The sequence below is a fragment of the Monodon monoceros genome, unplaced genomic scaffold (assembly GCF_005190385.1).
Source record: "Monodon monoceros isolate NGI ecotype Baffin Bay Population unplaced genomic scaffold, NGI_Narwhal_1 Super_Scaffold_7, whole genome shotgun sequence".
NCBI classification, from domain to species: domain Eukaryota; kingdom Metazoa; phylum Chordata; class Mammalia; order Artiodactyla; family Monodontidae; genus Monodon; species Monodon monoceros.
In genome coordinates this window covers 58,702,323-58,723,984 of record NW_021703784.1, presented here as the reverse complement: position 1 = coordinate 58,723,984, position 21,662 = coordinate 58,702,323, and the positions used below count along the sequence as shown (strand labels likewise).

The 21,662-nt window shown below is 44.8% G+C and overlaps 2 protein-coding genes across 2 annotated transcripts; one reads left to right on the top strand and one right to left on the bottom strand.

Moving 5' to 3' along the window:
* The first annotated feature begins 592 nt into the window (after positions 1-592).
* On the top strand, positions 593-8,765 carry TRIM21 (tripartite motif containing 21). Its single transcript, XM_029209260.1, has 7 exons — positions 593-673; positions 1,782-2,236; positions 2,737-2,832; positions 3,921-4,151; positions 6,866-6,888; positions 7,566-7,666; positions 7,963-8,765. Exons 2-7 carry the CDS (start codon positions 1,829-1,831, stop codon positions 8,511-8,513), a joined length of 1,410 nt encoding a protein of 469 aa, XP_029065093.1. The 5' UTR covers positions 593-673; positions 1,782-1,828; the 3' UTR covers positions 8,514-8,765.
* A 1,711-nt stretch (positions 8,766-10,476) lies between these two features.
* Positions 10,477-11,435, bottom strand: LOC114887559 (olfactory receptor 52B4-like). Its single transcript, XM_029209364.1, is given in 2 exon segments — positions 10,477-10,673; positions 10,676-11,435. Coding segments are annotated over 2 exon segments (957 nt in total).
* Between the last annotated feature and the right edge of the window lie 10,227 nt (positions 11,436-21,662).

The following is a 21,662-nucleotide window of genomic DNA, read 5'->3' as shown; positions in this document are numbered from 1 at the left end:
GGGCTTCTCTAGTGGCGCAGTGGCTGAGAGTCCGCCTGCCGAGGCAGGGGACACGGGTTCGTGCCCCGGTCCGTGAAGATCCCACATGCCGCGGAGCGGCTGGGCCCGTGAGCCATGGCCGCTGAGCCTGCGCGTCCGGAGCCTGTGCTCCGCAACGGGAGAGGCCACAACAGTGAGAGGCCCGCGTACCGCAAAAAAAAAAAAAAAAAAAAGAATATCAAGTCTCCTGAAAAGGAATGGTTTGGGGAAGTAGGAAACAGAAGGTGGCCTTTGCGGGAGAGCTCCGGGCACTCCTGTCCACCCAAACCTCCTTAAAAGCCGCTCCTGCACGCGGGCACACCACGTAGGCGTGGGGTGATGACCTGTGTCAGATAAAGCAGCATGACTCCTCCACGCAGCAGATAACGATATTTTACTCTGTTAGACAGTGAGGACACGAGTGGGAGCGCAAAGCAAGGACTAAATGCTGCGGAGCTTTCACTCAGCCCCAGCCTCCCAAAAGCCCCCGCCCACGGCTCGCGTCGCAGGCCGCACCTCAACCCCTCCTCCTTCCTCCTCCCTTTGCCCCTCCCACTCACCTCCTGCTCCGCCCCCTCCCTTTCAGACGGGTCTTTGACAGGAAATCGAAAGTGAAACAGGGAGCCGGCTACTATCTGCTAAGTTCTTCGAAAAGGTGAGTGAATTTGGCTAGACGGAGGTACCCCAGCCCTGCCTTGGGGACCTCTCTCCCCTTCCCCAGATCTGAAGAGCCCCTTCCTAAGCAGTCCCCACCCCTAGAGCCTTCGATCTCAGTTTTCCCTTCGCAGCAGGTCTCCCTCAACCCTAACCCAGCAGTTCTTCCCCTGCTGCCTGGGTGGAGGCTGGGCTGCGAACCTGACTTCCAAGAATGAACTCGGGCTGCCCTGCTGCCGGCACCTGAGCTGGGATGAAGGACCCAGGGAAACTGGGAGAACTAGGATGGCAACCTAGCTCGGAGGGTGGTCCAGGGGAGCCCGGTGTGGGGTGGTTCTGCAATCCCTGAGACTCCTATCCCCAAAAGGCCCCCTCTGGAGGTGAGAGGGACAGGGTTGCTTAGAATGTTAGAAACGTATGGGTCTATGCCCTGGAAGAATCGAAGACAAGGTGCCAGGTTCAGAGTAGCTGAGAGAAGAGCCCAGGGAGTGCTCAATCAACCACACATTTGTGTGTATGTGTGTGTGTATACACATATGTATATACATATACACATATACATATGTGCACATACAGATATACATATATACTTATGAGACTATATAAGTATAAATATTCTTATATATATTCATATTACAGATAGATAGATATAGATAGTTCCTGCCATTATTGCAAAAATTAATGAAGATCTATGTGAAGTATGTAGCACCTGGCACATGGAAGGTGCATGGTAAATGGTCGCCACTATTAGGATTAGCTCTCAACGGAGTCGAAGACCAGTGGCCTGAGATGGAAGATGGACAGGTAAAGCCTGAGCACTGAGGGCTTAAGAAGAGATGGACATGATGAAAGTCGAATTGTAAGCAGCAGTATCTCAGGTTCTCAACAATTTTTGCTATCTCTTTTGGGGACTCAGTTTCCCCTTCTGTCTGACTGGATCAGTGAACCATACTATGGAGGAGAAGCTCTTGTTATTCAGGTTGAGTTCCTTTTCTTTTCTTGTTTTCACCCCCTCCAGCTCACTCTCCCTGGTGGTTTCCCTTGAATTGTCTTGCTTTTCTCACACAGCTCTTCTCATCTCCTCCTTTCCTCTTCTTCTCTCCCACTAGGCTACTGGAAGATCTCCCCAGTGGTGCTTAATAGGAACATTACCCCTATGGCCTCAGCAGTGCCCTTGGCAATGATGTGGGAGGAAGTCACGTGCTCTATCTGCCTGGATCCCATGGTGGAGCCCATGAGCATCGAATGTGGTCACAGCTTCTGCCAGGAATGCATCTCTGAGGTTGGGAAAATTGGGGGCAGCGTCTGTCCTGTGTGCCGGCGCCGCTTCCTGCTCCGGAACCTCCGGCCCAATCGACAGGTGGCCAACATGGTGGAGAATCTTAGAAAAATCAGCCAGGATGCCAAGGAGGGCACACAAGGGGAGCTGTGTGTGGTGCACAGAGAGAAACTTCACCTATTTTGTAAGGAAGATGGGAAGGCCCTTTGCTGGGTGTGTTCCCAGTCCCAGAAACACCGTGACCACCCTATGGTCCCTATTGAGGAGGCAGCTCAGGAGTACCAGGTGAGGCCTTAGCATGGAGGCACGAACGGGTAGAAAGCAGATAGGGCCTTGATGACTGCTTTGTTCCCCAGGGCTGGGAATGGGAGAGAGTAACCTGTGGAGTTGAGGGGATGGGGAAAGGATGGGGGTCTCCTGCCTTCTGTGTCTTATTTAAGGGGAGAATTGCAAGCTCAGCACAATTTTCTCATTCCCCAGGAGCAGGGTGTATGCTATGGGAAAATGCTGCATGGATTATGTTTCCCTGTGGCCTCCTGGTTAATTAAGAATGAGTAGTGCCCCCATCCCTACTACCCCAACAGTGTGGCTCTATTTTGTAAGAAACATCAGGCTTTTTCCAAAGTCTTCCCATCCACAGAATTCCTACCCCAAACAGACTCTGGTTCCTTCTCATCCTCTGCACTCAGACTTTTCTAAGAATCAGTATGATCTTCCCCCACTTCATGCCACTGCGTCTTACTTCTTGATCTGAGTGGGCATTAACCTGCTATCTTTCTCTGCAGGAGAAGCTCCAGGTGGCACTACAGAAACTAAGAAACAAGCAGAAGTTGACTGAGAAGTTGGAAGTGGATGTTGCAAAGAAGAAAGCAGGCTGGAAGGCAAGAGTCATGTCCTGAAGGGAATCTTAGATCAGAAGCCTGGGGAGGGTCCAGGGTCCTGGACTCAAGAAAGCCCTAACCATAGCTATGCCAGTCCCTATATCTCACTCCCCAAGAACCAGTTGTCCCCTAGGTCTCCTGATGGAGGGGAATAAAAAAGGGTGGAGCTCAAAGAGAGCTCCCAATCAGATGGAGAGTCTTAAGAGAAGCTGCTGAGGGACAAGACACACCCTAAAGCTCCTTCTCCTTGAGTCCAGTCTCTGGAGATGACAGCACAGAGCCTCAGTGTCTGGGACGGAGGGATCCCAGGAGAGATGCCAATGACTTGGCCCATCGGGAAGTGACACGGGCTGTGAGGAACAGGCTTAAGGGAACCATCAAGGTCTAAGGTAGGAAAAACAGTGTGACCAGTTGGTTGCTTGACCATGTCCAGATCACTGGTCCAAGTGTAATGGAGAGCTACAGCTTGTTCTGCACCAGGAATTAGGAGGCGGGGCGTGCCAGGGACTAGAAGGGAGGGGAAGGAGCTCATGGCCAGGAGATCCCAGAAGAAGAAGATTTGGGACCGGGGAAGGGTGAGTCAGGCTATGGTGGCAAAAGGGGTCATCCTGTGTCATCGAGTGACCCTCCAGTTACAAGCAGGAGAGAGCAAGCCAAGAATATCCCAAAGACTCCTTTTCCCCAGAACTTAGGAACGGGGTTGTGAGCCTGTCTTTGTGAGGTTGTTGGCAGTGGGGCCAGATGTTACTCCCTCAGTTACTCACTGAGATATGAAGACCAAGGGGCATGTTTGGGTGGCGATTTGAAGGAGGTTGAGGAAATCTCCGATACCATAGGCGGATGCCGCTGTGGTTGCAGGGCAGCCATGGTGCGCCCCCAGCAGCCCTGTTCCCCTCTTAGTCCCAGGAGCCTCAGCCCCCCACCTCCCCAGCAAAATTGTAGATGTGTGTGTTTATTCCCAGACAGAGCCAGAGTGGTGAGCCTTCCAGGAATAGAAATAGATACAGGCACTTCCATTCCCAAAGCTTAGGAGACTGTGATTAAAAAAAAAAAAAAAACCACCTCTTTTCTTTCCATTGACACCAAAGGGGAAGGTTGAGGCACACAAATTGAGGATTCACAAAGAGTTTGTAAGACAGAAAAACTTCCTGGCTGAAGAGGAGCAGAGGCAACTGCAGAAGCTGGAGGAGGATGAGAGGGAACAGCTGAGAGTCCTGGGGGCCACCGAGGCCAGCCTGGCCCAGCAGAGCCAGGCCCTGCAGGAGCTGATCTCAGAACTAGACAGGAGGAGTCGGGGCTCAGCGCTGGAACTGCTGCAGGTGAGGCCTGAGGACGGGCTCCCCTCTGAGATTCAAGGAGTAATTGAAAAAAGCCAGAGCTCTTCGGGGCTACCTTCAGAGCACACAGAGACTTGGTCCCTGGAGTTTTCTTAAATAAGACAAACTGGAATTCAGACCCATGAGTGGTTTGCATTCAAGGCATGGAAAGGTACAAATTTAGGTGGGAATATTCCATGCAGCAATTAAAAGAAATGGACATCTCTGCTAAGTGCCTGCTCTAATACATACCAGATTCATGACCTTGAGAAAGTACCTTAATCTTTCTGAGGATCAGGTTTCTCATATGTTAAATGGATATTAGAGTATTACATATCTCCGAGAGACAGTAGACCAGCCCCAGCCCTGCCACCAATTCTCTCTGTTACCCTAAGTTGTCATTTTCCTTTCCTAGACCTAATTTCTCCATTTGTGAAACAAGGGGGAGGGAGTGGGCTAAATAACAGGGGTTCCCCAGGCTTTAGTTATAAATTTATCGTCTTTACACTTTCTGCTACTTCTGTGAACTACCCAAATGATTTGAGCATGTTACTTTTTTCTTTAAATTGTCTCACTCTTTTACCTGAATAAATTTAGTTTAAAAGGAAATTTGTCCTCAAAGACAAATATCATGATATCACTTATATGTGGAATCTAAAAAAATAATACAAAGGAACTTATTTTACAAAACAGAAACAGACTCACAGACATAAAAAACAGACTTATGGTTACCAAGGGGGAAAGGGGGTGGGAGATAAATTAGAGGTTTGGGACTAACAGATAAACACTACTGTATATAAAATAGATAAATAACAAGGACCCACTGAATAGCACAGGGAACTGTATTCAATAATCTATAATGGAAAAGAATCTGAAAAAGAATCGATATGTATATATATATGTGTGTAACTGAATCACTTTGCCGTACACCTGAAACATTAACTATACTTCAATTAAAATCAACTATACTTCAATTTAAAAAAAAAGAAAAAAGAGATGGGACAAAAAAAAGGGTCTGCTCTTGGGAAAGCCCACAGGGTCCTGCTCGGTTTCAGTACATATAAAATGCTTAGAACAGAACCTGGAATACAGTATGTGGTTGCATAAATGTTAATTAATTTTATTATCATTTATATTATTAACTAGCTACTGAACATAAAAACAGTAGATTGGAAATGAGGAAATAAAGCTAAAAGTAAAATAACTGAGAAAATAAAATTAAACCTTGTGAGCATAATTTTGTCCTCCCAGGAAAATTAGGACCAGGAAATGAGAATTTTAGAGAAATATTAAAATGTAACTTTGTTTCTCCCTTATTTGGCCTAAGCCAGTGTTCTCATTTGGTAATATAGCTTAGCTGTATATGCTAATTGCACGAATTATTGAGTTATATGGCTATCCTTGTGACTTTGCTTGTTCTATGCCTGTTTCCTAATCTGTAAATGGAATATAAATAACAGTACTTACCTAATAGGAGTTTAGGAATAATTAAACAAGACAAGTTATACAAAAAGAAGAAAGAAAAAGAAATTTGTCCTAAGCAATAGTAGCCATGTGTTATGTTACTGATACCTTTTCTAATGTATTTCGTAACAATAATATTAATAACTGCAAATTCTTAAATAGTATATATAACATGCCAGGTGTTTAGTCCCTCATGACAACACAATGAGTTGGATGCTACTGTTATCCCCATTTCATAGATGAGAAAACTAAGGTGCAGAGATGTGAAGAGATTTAGTGAGAGACTAAAGCTAAATAGCTTAACCAAGTTCACCTGAATAGTAAGAGGTATTAAGTAGAACACACATCAATGAATTTATTTTTTTTAACTATTTTTTATACATTCATTGATGTGTGTTCTACTTAAAGTCATCTCACATCCACCAATGATAATGCTTGCCTCACTTTGGGAACCTTTGGACTAGATGGTCTCAAAAGTCCCTCTATGCTGTAACATTCTATGGTTCCTCTTTTCCCCACACCTTTTCACTGTCTCTGGGTCAGATATGGTCATGAAGCCATTTCTGGTTTGTGCAGAAAAGCCCACAGGATTGATTTGACTTGGCAGGCTTTCTTCTTCCCGTTATCTAAATCTTGCTTCTGCCCAGCATTGAGCAGAGCTTTCTAAGGCACTTTTGCCTGGGCCTAGGAGCCTGCCAGTTCCCCAGGTAAGGACCCCAACCCCTACCACAGAATATTCTCAGATGTTTTGGTTTCACATACGTGACGGGGGCTACGTTAACTACAGCAGAGGACAGAGCTCTAACTAGCCAGCCCTTCCTCCCCGAATGGTGCAGGCCCACAGATAAGGGCAGTTTCTGTGCGCTCTGTGTGTGCTGACTTGGCCATTCTTTCTCTGTGACTGTCTCTGGGCCTCAGCCAGCCTGGCTATTTCGGCCCCTTTTTTCTCTCCCACCCACCCCCACCAAGAATCTGGTCTTTTTATTTGTCCTCTGAGTCAGAATTTGTAAGCTGCTCTTGCTTACCCTAACTGTAAGTCACACCCATGCTGGGTTTCTGCTTCCCCCACAAGCACCCACACATGCCTTTTGTTCCAAGCTGGTCAGAAGCATCTTTTGGGCCTTGGCCCAGGGGGATGGGGCAGAGAGCAGTATCCTGTGGACCTCAGGGTGGCATCGCGTCACCCACAGGACTGAAGTCTCAGTCGTAAACCAATGACTCCAGATCTTACTCTCTGTCTCTTTTCTCCTCAGGAGGTGAAAAGTGTCCTGGAAAGGTAAGGAGAGGTTTTCTTTGTTAGAGGATGGGGCAGCAGGAGGCATATATACCTGTGAAAAACGGTTTTGAGTTAGAAAATGTGCACTGAAGTTATACCCATCCTCTTCCCTATTCTCAAAGACCCAATCCTCCATAAAATATTTTCTGGTCTCAGAAGGCTAATTAATGGACATCTCAGTTGGTGAGTTGCCCAGAGTAATTGGATTGTAATGTCTTCACAAAGTGAAGTTATGACCAACAGGGAAGTTCTGAGTCTACAGCCTGCTGGGACTCTTTCTTTAAAAAGAATCTAACCAGTTTCAAACCTCCCAGAAAGAGCCATGGGTAAGACCCACGATAGGGGTGAGACTCCTTAGGTTCCTCGTGGAAGTGATTCAGCCTATATCAGACACCTTGATGTAAAATGAAACAGAATGTGCTTGCGTGGTGACCTCAGGCTCGGAGTGGAGATACAGACTGTCCAGGTGCTGCAGAGGCCCATTGTAGCCAGCAAGGCTTGGATAGACACTAAATCCTACCTCCTTTTGCCCTTCACCCTCAGGAATCCTAACACAGGAGGTGTTTTTGCAAATTTGCATTATATTAAATTATCAGTCGTCCCCAAAGGCGATTATAACAACAGGATTTGGGTGAGGTAGGAGTTGGAGTCAGGGTCTCTAACTCTTTTTCCCCCAGGAGTGAGTCCTGGAACCTGAAGGAGCTGGACATCACCTCCCCAGACCTGAGGAATGTGTGCTATGTGCCCGGGGTTAAGAAGATGCTGAGGACGTGTGGAGGTGAGGCCAGTACCAGGGTTGTGGGACTGGCCTGCCGGGGAGTGAAAGGGGATAAGGAGGCTGCACAGTGCGTCCCAGGGTGGCGGAGAGATGGCAGGTCAGAGTAGGTGGGGCAGGGGCAGAAATAGGGAAGGTGGTTCCCTCAAAGGTCAGGGCAAGGGTCAGAGTTGGCTAGGGGGTCATTTCCTCACCCAGTGAGGCTCAGGGTCACCCTTTCATCCTCATCCCCCCACCACAGACACAGAGTCACTGACTCCCCACACTCTCCTGGCCTGACTGTAGTCTTCTCTCTGCAGTACACATCACTCTGGATCCACATACAGCCAATCCATGGCTCATCCTTTCGGAGAATCGGAGACAAGTGAGGCTTGGAAACACCCAGCAGGAAGTGCCTGAAAATGAGGAGAGATTTGATACCTATCCCATGGTCCTGGGTACCCAGCGCTTTGACTCTGGAAAAGTTTACTGGGAGGTAGATGTGACAGGAAAGGAGGCCTGGGACCTGGGGGTTTGTAGAGACTCCGTGCAGAGGAAGGGGCAGTTTTCGCTCAGCCCCAAGAATGGCTTCTGGACAATTTGGCTATGGAACAAACAAAACTATGAGGCTGGCTCCTGGCCCCAGACTCCCCTCCACCTTCAGGTGCCTCCACGCCGAGTTGGGATCTTCCTAGACTATGAGGCCAGCACTGTTTCCTTCTACAACATCACTGACCATGGCTCCCTCATCTACACCTTCTCTGAATGTGCCTTCACTGGACCTCTGCGGCCCTTCTTCAATCCTGGTTTCAATGACGGAGGAAGAAATGCAGCCCCTCTGATCCTCTGTCCACTGACGATGGGCTGGTAGGGATCCAGATGGCTCTCTCTGGACACCAGCACCTCTCTGTTGGTTCCCCTTCTCAGCTACTGGCCCTGTCTCCTTTGCCCATGAACTCCAAACCACCTTTGTCTCTGCAGAGGTGTCAGGATGCCAGCAGGCAAACTTTGGCAGGGAGGTCACCGGAGGTCTATATCACATGACCTGCAACACCAATATTCCTGCCCTGCATTGCCTTATGATTCCCTCCATGAAACAAGCTACTTGTATTTGGCCCCCAAACTCATCTGGATCAACTAAAACATGTTTCTGCCTTCCTTATGTGATTCGAGTTTTGTTTTCTCCTCTCCATCTCTAGGCCTTTGGTCAGATCCCTACTATGTATCTTGCAAAGGGCTTCCTAAATAAATTGGGCCTCAGTCTATCCCATCATTCCTGTCTCGTACACATCTAGGATTATCTTTCCAACATACACGCATCAGATCATGAGTGGCTCCCCACTGCCTATAGAAAAACAGCCATTAGCAGCCACACTTTTTTTTTTTTTTGCGGTACGTGGGCCTCTCACTGTTGTGGCCTCTCCCGTTGTGGAGCACAGGCTCCGGACGCGCAGGCTCAGCGGCCGTGGCTCACGGGCCCAGCCACTCCGTGGCACGTGGGATCTTCCCTGACCAGGGCACGAACCCATGTCCCCTGCATCGGCAGGCGGACTCTCAACCACTGCGCCACCAGGGAAGCCCAGCAGCCACACTTTTAAAATAAAGGCTGAGGTAATTCCCTGGTGGCCCAGCGGTTAGGACTTCGCGCTTTTGCTGCTGAGGGTGCGGGTTCAATCCCTGGTCAGGGAACTAAGATCCACAAGCCCCGTGGTGCAGCCAAAAGAAAAAAAAAAAAAAGGTAAAATAAAGGGTGAATTATGCGTGCCTCAGATTGCCATGTTAAATATCCAGCCAGATGTGCTCCCCCATTCCCACTGTTACCTCCCAACCACATCTTGTTGTTAGTGGAGCTGGTTAAAGGGCATATCAATATAAATGGCAGGTGTGATGGGTTTTGATATGCCAACTTGCCTAGGCTATAAGCCCCCAGTTTTTCAATCAAACACTAATCCAGATGTTGCTGTGAAGGTATTGTTGTAGATGTCATCAAAGTCCACAATCATTTGACTTTAAATAAGGGAGACTGTCTTAGATAAGCTGGGTGGGCCTAATGTTCAATCAGATGAAAGTCCCTAAGGGCCAGATCTGAGGCTTTCCTGAAGAAGCTATTCCATTTGTGAACAGAAGCTTCAACGCATGCCCAAGAGTCCCAGCGTCCCCTTCTTGATAGCCTGCCCTGTGGATTTACAACTTGCTTTGCCAGCTCCCACTGTTGTATATGTGAATGTTTTGCAATAAATAAGTAAATCTCTTAATATTTATCTCCTGCTAGTTCTCCTTCTCCAGTTGAACCCTTACTGGTGTGAAGGCCAGGATGGAGGTAACAGTGTCACCTGGTTTCATCAAACTCTGTCTCGAATTTAAGCTTTTAAGGTTGGCACAATGAAGCTCTACACCTGAGCATCAGTAGGCTGCCTGAGAGCCACTATCCTTCTAGGAACCCTGATTCCTTATCTAAATAGAATCTCAGATTGCCCTTAGCACATCTAAATATTTCATGAAAAACTTAGATACTATACAAAGATGTCAGTGACCTTAAAAAGAGCCTATTGATAAAGGAGTTGTTGCTAAGAATGAGTAATGGTCTATCTTAACATTGGACAGAAAGAAGACACTTTGATGGAAAGATAAAAAGAACAGAATCCTCAGGCAAGAGACAACATCACAGAGTTAAATCAGTGTAAGTTGGCAAAGTCGACCAGTGCCTTGGTTGATACACTGGAGAGAATATGGAGGAGAACTCAGTCCTCTATGAATGGGATGTACTGGGGGAGGGTTGGATTCTGTATACCCAACATGGGTCATAGAGAAATATTTTTTAATAGAAGAGTAGGTTACGAAATCAGCTTTTCTGCTTCTCTGTGTCGCTGTCTTGGGTTTGACCAATGTAAATGATGGTGGGGATTTTTTCCCTTCAATTGAGGATGTTTGATGTTCCCTTCAAACATGCAGATGTTTGCCAGCAGAATGTGGGCATGAGGAGGAACATGATGCCCAAACTGCTGGGCGATTATGGTAAAAATGCCAGTAAGTTGAATATGGAAATGACCCCAAGATGGGAGCCACACGTGCCTAGGGCCTTTTGCCAAGCTCCTCGGGAAGGGAGGCGGAAGACTGCGTTGAGGATGAAGGTATAGGAAACCCAGATGTGCAAGGCATCTATCATTGCAGTAGAGAGCAGAGCAGACAAGCCATACCAGACATTGACACGAATGTTAGCACAAGCAAATTTAGCAACAGCCATGTGCTCACAGTAGGTATGTGGTAGCACATTGCTATGGCATAAAGGTAGTCTCTTCACCAGGAACACATCTGGGAGTATCACAGAGAAGCTCCTCAGGACCACAACCAGACCAACCCTTATGATTACTTCACAACAGGGCACTCTGACATAGCGCAGTGGGTCACAGATGGCCACATAGCAGTCAAATGCCATGGCCAACAGAATTCCCGATTCAGCAATGAAGGTGGCATGGATGAAGAAGATTTGGGTGGCACAGCCATCAAGGGAAATCTCTCCAGCATGGAACCAGAATACAGCCAGGGCTTTGGGCACAGTGGTAGTGGACAAGATGAGGTCAACCACAGCCAGCATGCAGAGGAAGAAGTACATGGGTTCATGGAGGCTGCATTCAGTGACGACGATGAAGACAAGGAGGCTATTCCCAAGGACAGCAACAAGGTAAGAAATAAAGAAGGGGCGAGAGATCCATATGTGCTGGTCTTCCAGGCCAGGGATCCCCAGCAGAATGAAGAGTGAATGGCTGGTACCAGTGTGGTTGGGGGTTGCCATGCCTGGGATGAGTCATTTGGATGTTGGTAGAGGGGTTTGGCAGTCATCTCTTCTCTCTTTCCAAAATGGTGAATGGGGCTGGAGTGGGGGAAGTGGAAACAGATCACTTTTCACTGAATGAGAAGTAGAAAGGGACCTGGTCAGGAAATCAGGAAACATGGGTTAAAACTCCTTGCCAGGGCTTCCCTGGTGGCGCAGTGGTTGAGAGTCCGCCTGCCGATGCAGGGGACGCAGGTTCGTGCCCCGGTCCAGGAAGATCCCACATGCCGCGGAGCGGCTGGGCCCGTGAGCCATGGCCGCTGAGCCTGCGCGTCCGGAGCCTGTGCTCCGCAACGGGAGAGGCTGCAACAGTGAGAGGCCCGCGTACCTTGCCATTCTATTCACCAGCTATGTGATCTCAGTAAAATCACTTCCCTGCTCTGGGTTTCTCTTTTATCACTTTAAAACTAAAGTTGAACTAGATATCTGTAAGAGAGTTGTTCCAGCTCTAGAATGCCATAGGATCTTAGCATCAGATTGTTACAAACAGTTGAGAGCTGTGAATATCACTGCAGTTTCCACTTTGACCATCAGAATGGGATATGCATCTCAAAAGGCAAATGGTAACTGAGTTATCAATTTAACAAACCTTACTGAACACACTGAGCACGTACCATGGCTCCTGGAGGACCTACTTGAGGGGAGACAGACAATTAAACAAAATAGCTATACAATACAGATAGTGTAGAAGAATGTTAAACACAGGGGCTGTGGAAACATGGAAAGTTTTCTAGTTCAGAAAAGTTTTTCTAAAGGTGCCACCCTGAGTTGAACCTTGAAAAATAAGAGTTTGCCAAGTAAAGTCATGAGGGGAGAGGAGAACTCAAAGTCACAGAGATCTGAAAGGACATGGAGTTTGGAGGAAAATTATCATGATTCAGGGTTACCATAGCCTGGAGGACATGTCACGTGATGATAGGAAATAATGTCAGGCAGTGAAGTAGGGGCCACATCACTTAGGGCTCTGGGTACAAGTGTAAGGAATTTAGAATTTATGTTGAAGCAGTTGGAGCCACTGAAGTGTTTGTAGTGAGAGAATGGCATGGTGCAGTTTGCATTTTGGGTCGCTCTCTCTCTGGCAGTACTGTGTAAGAAGGGTGGGGAAGGGAAGAGGCAGGTTGGAGGACTGAGACGGATCGTTTAGGAGCAGCTCTGCACTAAGGGCTGCACGTGCATTAGCTCAGTCACCACCATGTGAGATAACTGTACTCATTTTCCCATTTTACCAATGGAGAGCAAAGAGAGCTTAGAGAGTTCATCATCCCCCCACCCAAGGTCACCTGGCTGGTAAATGGTGGAGCTAGAATTTGGCTACCCACACCATGCTTTGAATCACATCACATCCACCTTGGTCCACCTTGGTCCCCTTCATCAGGTGCTTGTGATTTCCTGACTCCTGATCCAAGGGAGAAAACAAAAGTCACCTGTTGTTAATTCCCTTAACCACCCTCATTCTGCCACCTACAAATTTATATTTGAATTGTCTTTTCCCTCTCGCTCCCATTCAAGGCTCAGCCCTCCATTGGTGCACTGGACCCCAACCTTCTCTCCATTAATCTGTCACTCTGGTAATTTCAAACTCTCCCTCTCTGCTGGCCCCTTCTCCTTAGTGTGTCTCTTCCCCTGTTCACCTCAGTTTTACAAAAGGAGAGATGTGCACTCTCTTCATCTATCCTCTTGCCACCCTCGTAATCTTTACCCAATGCCATTTCACTTATAACACCAATGTGCCACTAAAGCTTCCTTTTCCAAAATAATCTATCATATCATAGTTGCCAAATCTAATATTACTTTTCATTTCTTATTACTAGTAATCTCCAATTTCTATCATTAATACTTCTTTGTTTGATGATAGCAACCATTAAATATCTACTGTTAGATATATGTATTATTTCTAATTATTGCACCAAACGTATGAAATTGAAAGTATCACTAGTTCGTGTGTGAAGAAACTAATCTCATATAGGCAACTGCCCAAAGTCAAACAACCTGTTAGAGGCTAAGCTGATATTTGAAACCAAGATTATTAGAGCCAAAGCTTCCATTAGCTTTTGAAACGTCCACTTTTGTTTGTTGATTACCTAACCACCTTTCTTTGGCTTCCTCTCCACTCCCTTCTCATTCTTTTATTTTGCCAGAATGTCTGAGACATGTAAGACAATGTAATAGAGGAAAAATCATATGGGCTTTAGACCTACCTGAGTTAAATTCCAGCTCTGCCTGCTTCAAATCCACAAACACACAAACTTTCATTCATATTACCATATTATCATACACACTCATTTATACAGTCACAACACACATATTTACTCACACAAATTTTGATGATTTACACACTAACACACATTTTCCCTATTCACACAAACGGCCCTTCCCCATGAACGCAAGCGCACACACACACACACACACACACACACACACTTTTAAACTGTCCTTCATGTAGATACCCACCGAAATTCGCAGTCATTACCCAGTCAAACTCCCTCTCACTTATCTAAGTCATAACTTTGCCTATCTCCATTCAGCATGCTGGCTTTCCTCCCATTAAATCAGTTTCCTCAGGGAGGTGGAGATTCCAAATGTTATTCAACTCTTACCTCTGCCTCCAGCCTGACAGTCCTCTAACATAGGCCAGAACAAAGAGCTCTCTCTGGGAATGCAATTCACAAGACAACCCCCCACACTGCTTCACCAGTTCCACCCTGGAATTGCCCAAACATGAATCAGAGATGTAAAGTATCAATGCTGGTTGACACTGTACACCAGCGGTCGTCAAACTGCTGCCTGTGGGCCAAATCCTGCCCGCCGCCTTCTTTGATAAATAAAATCTTATTGGAACACAACCACGCCCAGTTCCTTACGTATTGTCTGTGACTGCTTTCGTGGGACAGATTGAATAGTTGCAGCGGAGATCACATTCGAAACTTAAAATATTTGCTGTTGCCCTTTACAAAAAATTTTTGGCAATCCCTGCTTTAGAATAATCTTGTTGTATGATTTATTATTTACAAAAGCCACAGAAGGAAAGACAATTTTCCCAAGGCCACAGAGGAAGTGAGTTAAGATTTCTTGCCTATCATGCCACTGTTTCCACCATGCCACAAAGCTTCTGCAGACACATTTTGGTCTGTCCTCTCTGACTCTGCTCTCAGGGAATGGAGAATTCCAAATACAGCCTCTAATGGGTGACCAAAGGATGAAGACAATTCATTATTGTTTCCCATCTCTCTCATCAATAAACTCAGCGTTTCCCACCTCCTTTATCCCCACCATTCCTGCCCATAGGCAGAAGGATCCAAAGAGGCACCAGCCCACCCTGGTCAGTACCAACCTACATCTCTCCTCACCCCAAACTGTCTATCACAGCCATCAGGAATCGCAGACTGGAGCAACGCCCCTGCCTAGATGGCAGGGTATTCCGATAACCAGCAGACTGTGTTCAATGGCCAGGGGACCAAGCCGGAGGAGGAACTGCAGGGCAAATTATTTTTTCTCTGAGCATCTTTGGGGACCATGGGCTTACTCATGTGACTCTCTTCTCCCCTAGGATCTCCTCTACTGAGGATCTCCTTCGTGATGTAACTGTAAAGCCCTTAACCCTTCTTGTTTGAGTGCCAGAAGCCTCATGTGAAAAGAATGCCAGGGAGGTTATATGAGCTTAAGAGAGAAAAGGAGGTGGGAGAGAAGTTTTGGAGTGAGAGGTCAGGGCAAAGAATGGGAGTGTGGTTAAGTCCCTCGAACTTGGTCAAGTCCCCGGAACTTATTCCAGTGCATCTTCATCAACCCTGACTTCCAGAAGGCATAGAAACGCTTCAGGAGCTGGAGTCTCATAGAGCAGCGGTCCCCAATATTTTTGGCACCAGGGGCTGGTTTCGTGGAAGACAATTTTTCCACAGAGAGTGGGGGCGGGGGGTGGGGGGAGGGCAGGTTTCAGGATGATTCAAGGGCATTACATTTATTGTGCACTTTATTTCTATTATTATTACATTGTAATATATAATTAAATAATGATACAACTCACCATGATGCAGAATCACAGGGAGCCCTGACCTTGTTTTCATTTGCCACTCACTGATAGGGTTTTGATATGAGTCGGCAAGCAATTGGTTTATTATGGTCTCTGTGCAGTCAAACCTCTCTGCTAATGATAATCTATATTTGCGGCCGCTCCCCAGTGCCAGCATCACCGCCTCAGCTCCACCTCAGATCATCAAACATTAGATTCTCATAAGGAGCTTGCAACCCAGATCCCTCGCATGCGCAGTTCACAGTAAGGTTCCCGCTCCTATGAGAATCTAATGCCGCAGCTGATCTGACAGGAGGCGGAGCTCAGGCAGTAATGTGAGCAATGGGAAGCAGCTGTAAATACAGCTCGCTTGCCCGCCACTTATCTCCTGCTGTGCAGCCCGGTTCCTAACAGGCCACGGACTGGTACCGGTCCGTGGCCCGCGGGCGGGGGATCCCTGCTATAGAGTCTCTCAAACATTCATGTATTCATTCACCACTCATTCAAGCCAATGTGTATTAAGTGCTAACTATGTTAATGGCACCATAATAAGATGTTGAACAAAATCAAATCCACTTAAAATTTAATTATATTGTTTTGTATTGAGACTAATGCTTTGATTCTTACATGGAAGGATTTTCTTTTTTAATTATTTATTTATTTTCATCGAAGTAGAGTTGATGTACAATACTATATGTTACAAGTGTACAATATAGTAATTCACAATTTTTAAAGGTTATATTCCATTTACAGTTATTATAAAATATTGGTTATGTTCCTTGTGTTGTACAATATATCCCTGTAGCTTATTTTACATATAATAGTTTGCACCTCTTAATCCCCTCCCCCTGTATAGCTCCTCCTCCCTTTCCTCCCCCCACTGGGTAACCACTAGTTTGTTCTCTATATCTGTGAGTCTGTTTCTTTTCTGTTATATCCACTAGTTTGTTGTATTTTTTAGATTCCTCATATAAGTGACATCGTACAGTATTTGTCTATCTCTGTCTGACTTATTTCACTTAGCATAATACCCTCCAGGTCCATCCATGTTGTTGCAAATGGCAAATCTTCATTCTTTGTTATGGCTGAGTAGCATTCCATTGTGTGTGTGTGTGTGTGTGTGTGTGTGTGTGTGTGTGTTTGTGTGTGTGTATCTTCTTTATCCATTCATCTGTTGGACACTTCCATATCTTGTCAACTGTAAATAGTGCTGCTATGAACATTGGGGTGTAGCTTTTTGAATTAGCATTTTTTGGGGGGATATATACCCAACAGTGGAATTTCTGGGTCAAATGGTAGTTTTCTTTTGTTTTTGTTTTTTGGCTGTGTTGGGTCTTTGTTGCTGCATGGGGGCTTTCTCTAGTTGCGGCAAGCAGGGGCTACTCTTCATTGCGGTGCGCGGGCTTCTCATTGTTATGGAGCACGGGCTCTAGGCGCACGGGCTTCAGTAGTTGTGGCACACGGGCTCTAGAGCTCAGGCTCCGTAGTTGTGGCGCGCGGGCTTAGTTGCTCTGCGACATGTGGGGTCTTCCCGGACTAGGGCTCAAACCCATGTCCCCTGCATTGGCAGGCGGATTCTTAACCACTGCACCATCAGGGAAGTCGGTAGTTTTATTTTTAGTATTTTGAAGACCCTCCATACTGTTTTCCACAGTGGCTGCCCCAATTACATTCCCACCAACAGTGTACCACGGTTCCCTTTTTCAGGGGATTTTCACTGGAACATTTTCATTGATAACCCTCCAAGTTTTTTCTCTGCTCTATTTATGGATTTTTACATTGTGATGATGGATCATATTGTACACGTACCATGCTCTTTAATTTCATAATATAGAAATTTTCAATGGTAACAAATGTTCTGTCAACATTTTTGTTCTGCTCCTTTATTACAGCTGCATTTGTCTTCAGTATGACACAATGCCACACACATAGTTAGTACAGACATACCTCAGAGATATTGCTGGTTCAGATCCAGACCACCACAGTAAAGTGAATATCGCAATAAAGCAATGACACAAATTTTTTATTTCCCCGTGTATCCAAAATATATTTACACTACACTAGTCTATTATGTGTGCAATAGCATTGTCTTTAAAAAACAATGTACATACCTTAATTTAAAAATACTTTATTGTTAAAAAATGTTACCCATTATCTGAGGCTTCAGCGAGTCCTAATCTTTTTGTTAGTGAAGGATCTTGCTTCTGTGTTGATGGTTGCTGACTAGTCAGGATGGTGGTGGCTGAAAGTTAGGTATCTGTGGCAATTTCTTAAAATAAAACAACAATGAAGTTTACCACATTGATTGACTCTTCCTTTCACAAACGATTTCTCTGTAACATGCAATGCTGTTTGACAGCATTTTACCCACAGTAGAACTTCCTTCAAAATTGAAGTCAGTCATCTCAAACCCTGCTGCTGCTTTATCAACTAGCCTTCTGTAATATTCTAAATCCTTTGTTGTCATTTCAATGGTTCCACAGTATCTTCACCAGGAGTAGATTCCATCTTAAGAAACCACTTTCTTTGCTCATCCGTAAGAAGCAACTCTTAATCCACTAAAGTTTTATCATGAGATTGCAGCAATTTAGTCACATCTTCAGGCTTATCTTCTAATTCCAGTTCTCTTGCTATTTCCACCACTTCTGCAGTTACTTCCTCCACTGAGGTCTTGAACCTTTCAAACTTATCCATGAGTGTTAGACTTAGCTTCTTCCAAACTCCTGTTAATGTTGATATTTTGACCTCTTACCATAAATCATGAATGTTCTTAATAGTATCTGGAACAGTGAATCTTTTCCAGAAGGATTTCAATTTACTTTGTCCATGTCCACCAGGGGAATCACTATCAATGGCAGCTATAGCTGTATGAAATGTGTTTCTTAAATAACAAGACTTCAATATTACTCCTTGATCCATGGACTGTAGAAGGGATATTGTGTTAGCAGTCATGAAAGCAATATTAATTTCATTGTACATCTTTCATCAGAGCTCTTGGGTGACAAGCTCATTGTCAATGAGCAGTAACAGTTTGAAAGGAGTCTCTTTTTCTGAGCAGTAGGTCTCAACAGTGGCTTAAACTATTCCGTAAACCATGTTGTAAATAGATGTGCTGTCATCCAGGCTTTGTCCTTCCATTTTAGAGCACAGGCAGAGTAGATTTAGCATAATTCTTAAGAGCCCTGGGATTTTGGAATGGTAAGTGAGCATTGGCTTCAACTTAAATTTACCAGCTGCATTATTCCCTAACGAGAAAGTCAGCCTGTTCTTTGAAGTTTGAAGCCAGGCATTGACCTCCTCTCTAGCTCTGAAAGTGCTCAATGGCATCTCCTTCCAATACAAGGCTGTTTCATCTACATTGAAACTCGGTTGTTTAGTGTAGCCACCTTCATTAACTATCTTAGCTATATCTTCCGGATAACTTGCTGCAGCTTCTACATTAGTACTTGCTGCTTCATCTTGCACTTTTATGTTGTATGATGGCTTCTTTTCTTAAACCTCATGAACCAACCTCTGCTACATTCAAACTTTTCTTCTGCAACTTCCTCAGTTCTCTCAGTCTTCATAGAATTTAAGAGAGTTTGGGGCTTGCTCTGGATTAGACTTTAGCTTAAGGGAATCTTGTGGCTTCTTGGATCTCCTATCCAGACCACTAAATTTCTCCATATCAGTAATAAGGCTGTTTGACTTTCTCATCATTCACTGGAGTGGCACTTTTTTTTTTTTTTTTTTTTTTGCAGTACGCGGGTCTCTCACTGTTGTGGCCTCTCCCGTTGTGGAGCACAGGCTCCAGACACGCAGGCTCAGCGGCCATGGCTCACGGGCCTAGCCGCTCCGTGGCACGTGGGATCTTCCCGGACCGGGGCACGAACCCGTGTCCCCTGCATCGGCAGGCGGACCCTCAACCACTGCACCACCAGGGAAGCCCTGGAATGGCACTTTTAATTTCCTTCAGGAACTTCCTTTGCATTTCCAACTTGGCTAACTGTTTAGCACAAGAGTCCTAGCTTTCGGCCTATGTTGGCTTTCAACATGTCTTCCCCATTAAGTTTAATCATTTTTAGCTTTTGATTTAAAGTGAGAAATGTGTGACTCTTCCCTCACTTGAACACAAGAAGGCCATTGTAGGGTTATTAATTGACCTAATTTCAATATTGTTGCATCTCAGGCAATAGAGAGGCTTAAGGAGAGGGAGAGAGATGAGCAGTCAAAACACACACATTTATCATCAAGTTTTCTCTGTCTTACGTGCAAACAGTTCTTGCCACCCCAAAACAATTACAACAGTAAGATCAAAGATCACTGATCACAGTTCACTATAATAAATATAATAATAATGAAAAGGTTTGAAATACTGAGAGAAATATCAAAATGTGACAAAGAGGCACAAAGTGAACAAATGCTGCTGGAAAAATTGTGCTGATAGACTTGCTTGATGCAGGGTTGCCACAGACCTTCTATTTCTAAAAAAAATGCAATATCTGCAAAGTGCAATAAAGCAAAGCACAGTAAAATGATGCATGCCTGTACTCTGTAAGTACTTCTTGAAAAAATATGTAACTAAATATTCCACCTTGGTGATGTACTACAATATGTTTAACCTATCCACTAATATTGAATATTTATATAGCTTCCATTTTCCTCTGTTAAATGTATTCTATGATGACTGATGAAAGAAATCAAAGATGATACAAACAGATGGAAAGATATACCATGTTCTTGGATTGGAAGAATCAACATTGTGAAAATGACTATACTACCCAAAGCAATCTATAGATTCAGTGCAATCCCTATCAAATTACCAATGGCATTTTTCACAGAACTAGAACAAAAAAAATTTACAATTTGTATGGAAACACAGAAGACCCAGAACAGCCAAAGCAATCTTGAGAAAGAAAAATGGAGCTGGAGGAATCAGGCTCCCTGACTTTGTACTATACTACAAAGCAACAGTAATCAAGACAGTATGGTACTGGCACAAAAACAGAAATATAGATAAATGGAACAGGATAGAAAGCCCAGCGATAAACCCACACACATATGGTCACCTTATGTTTGACAAAGGAGGCAAGAATATACAGTGGAGAAAAGACAGCCTCTTCAATAAGTGATGCTGGGAAAACTGGACAGCTACATGTAAAAGAATGAAATTAGAACACTCCCTAACACCATACACAAAAATAAACTCAAAATGGATTAAAGACCTAAATGTAAGGCCAGACACTATCAAACTCTTTGAGGAAAACATAGGCAGAGCACTGTGACATAAATCACAGCAAGATCCTTTTTCATCTACCTTCTAGAGGAATGGAAATAAAACCAAAAATAAACAAATGGGACCTAATGAAACTTAAAAGCTTTTGCACAGAAAAGGAAACCATAAACAAGAGGAAAAGACAACCCTCAGAATGGGTGAAAATATTTGCAAACAAAGCAACTGACAAAAGATTAATCTCCAAAATATACAAGCAGCTCATGCAGCTCAATATTAAAAATACAAACAACCCAATCCCAAAATGAGCAGAAGACCGAAATAGACATTTCTCCAAAGAAGACATACAGATTGCCAACAAACACATGAAAAAATGCTCAACATCACAAATAATTAGAGAAATGCAAATCAAAACCACAATGAGGTATCACCTCACACCGGCCAGAATGGCCATCATCAAAAAATCTACAAACAATAAATGCTGGAGAAGGTGTGGAAAAAAGGGAACCCTCCTGCACTGTTGGTGGGAATGTAAATTGATACAGTCACTATAGAGAACAGTATGGAGGTTCCTTAAAACCTAAAAACAGAACTACCATATGACCCAGCAATCCCACTACTGGGCATATACCATGAGAAAACCATAATTCAAAAAGAGACACATACCACAATGTTCACTGTAGCACTATTTACAATAGCCAGGACATGGAAGCAACCTAAACCGACAGATGAATGGATAAGAAGATGTGGCAAATATATATAATGGAATATTACTCAGCCATAAAAAGAAATGAAATTGAGTTATTTGTAATGAGGTGGATGGACCTAGAGTCTGTCATACAGAGTGAAGTAAGTCAAAAAGAGAAAAACAAATACCGTATGCTAACGCACATATATGGAATCTAAAAAAAACGGTACTGATTAACCTAGTGTCAGTGCAGGAATAAACACGCAGATGTAGAGAACGGAC

Coding starts and splice junctions, on each gene's coding strand:
- TRIM21 (XM_029209260.1), top strand. CDS start 1,829: ATGGCCTCAGCAGTGCCCTTGGCAATGATGTGGGAGGAAGTCACGTGC. Junction 4,152..6,865: donor CAGCGCTGGAACTGCTGCAG/GTGAGGCCTGAG, acceptor TTTTCTCCTCAG/GAGGTGAAAAGTGTCCTGGA. Junction 6,889..7,565: donor GTGAAAAGTGTCCTGGAAAG/GTAAGGAGAGGT, acceptor TTTTTCCCCCAG/GAGTGAGTCCTGGAACCTGA.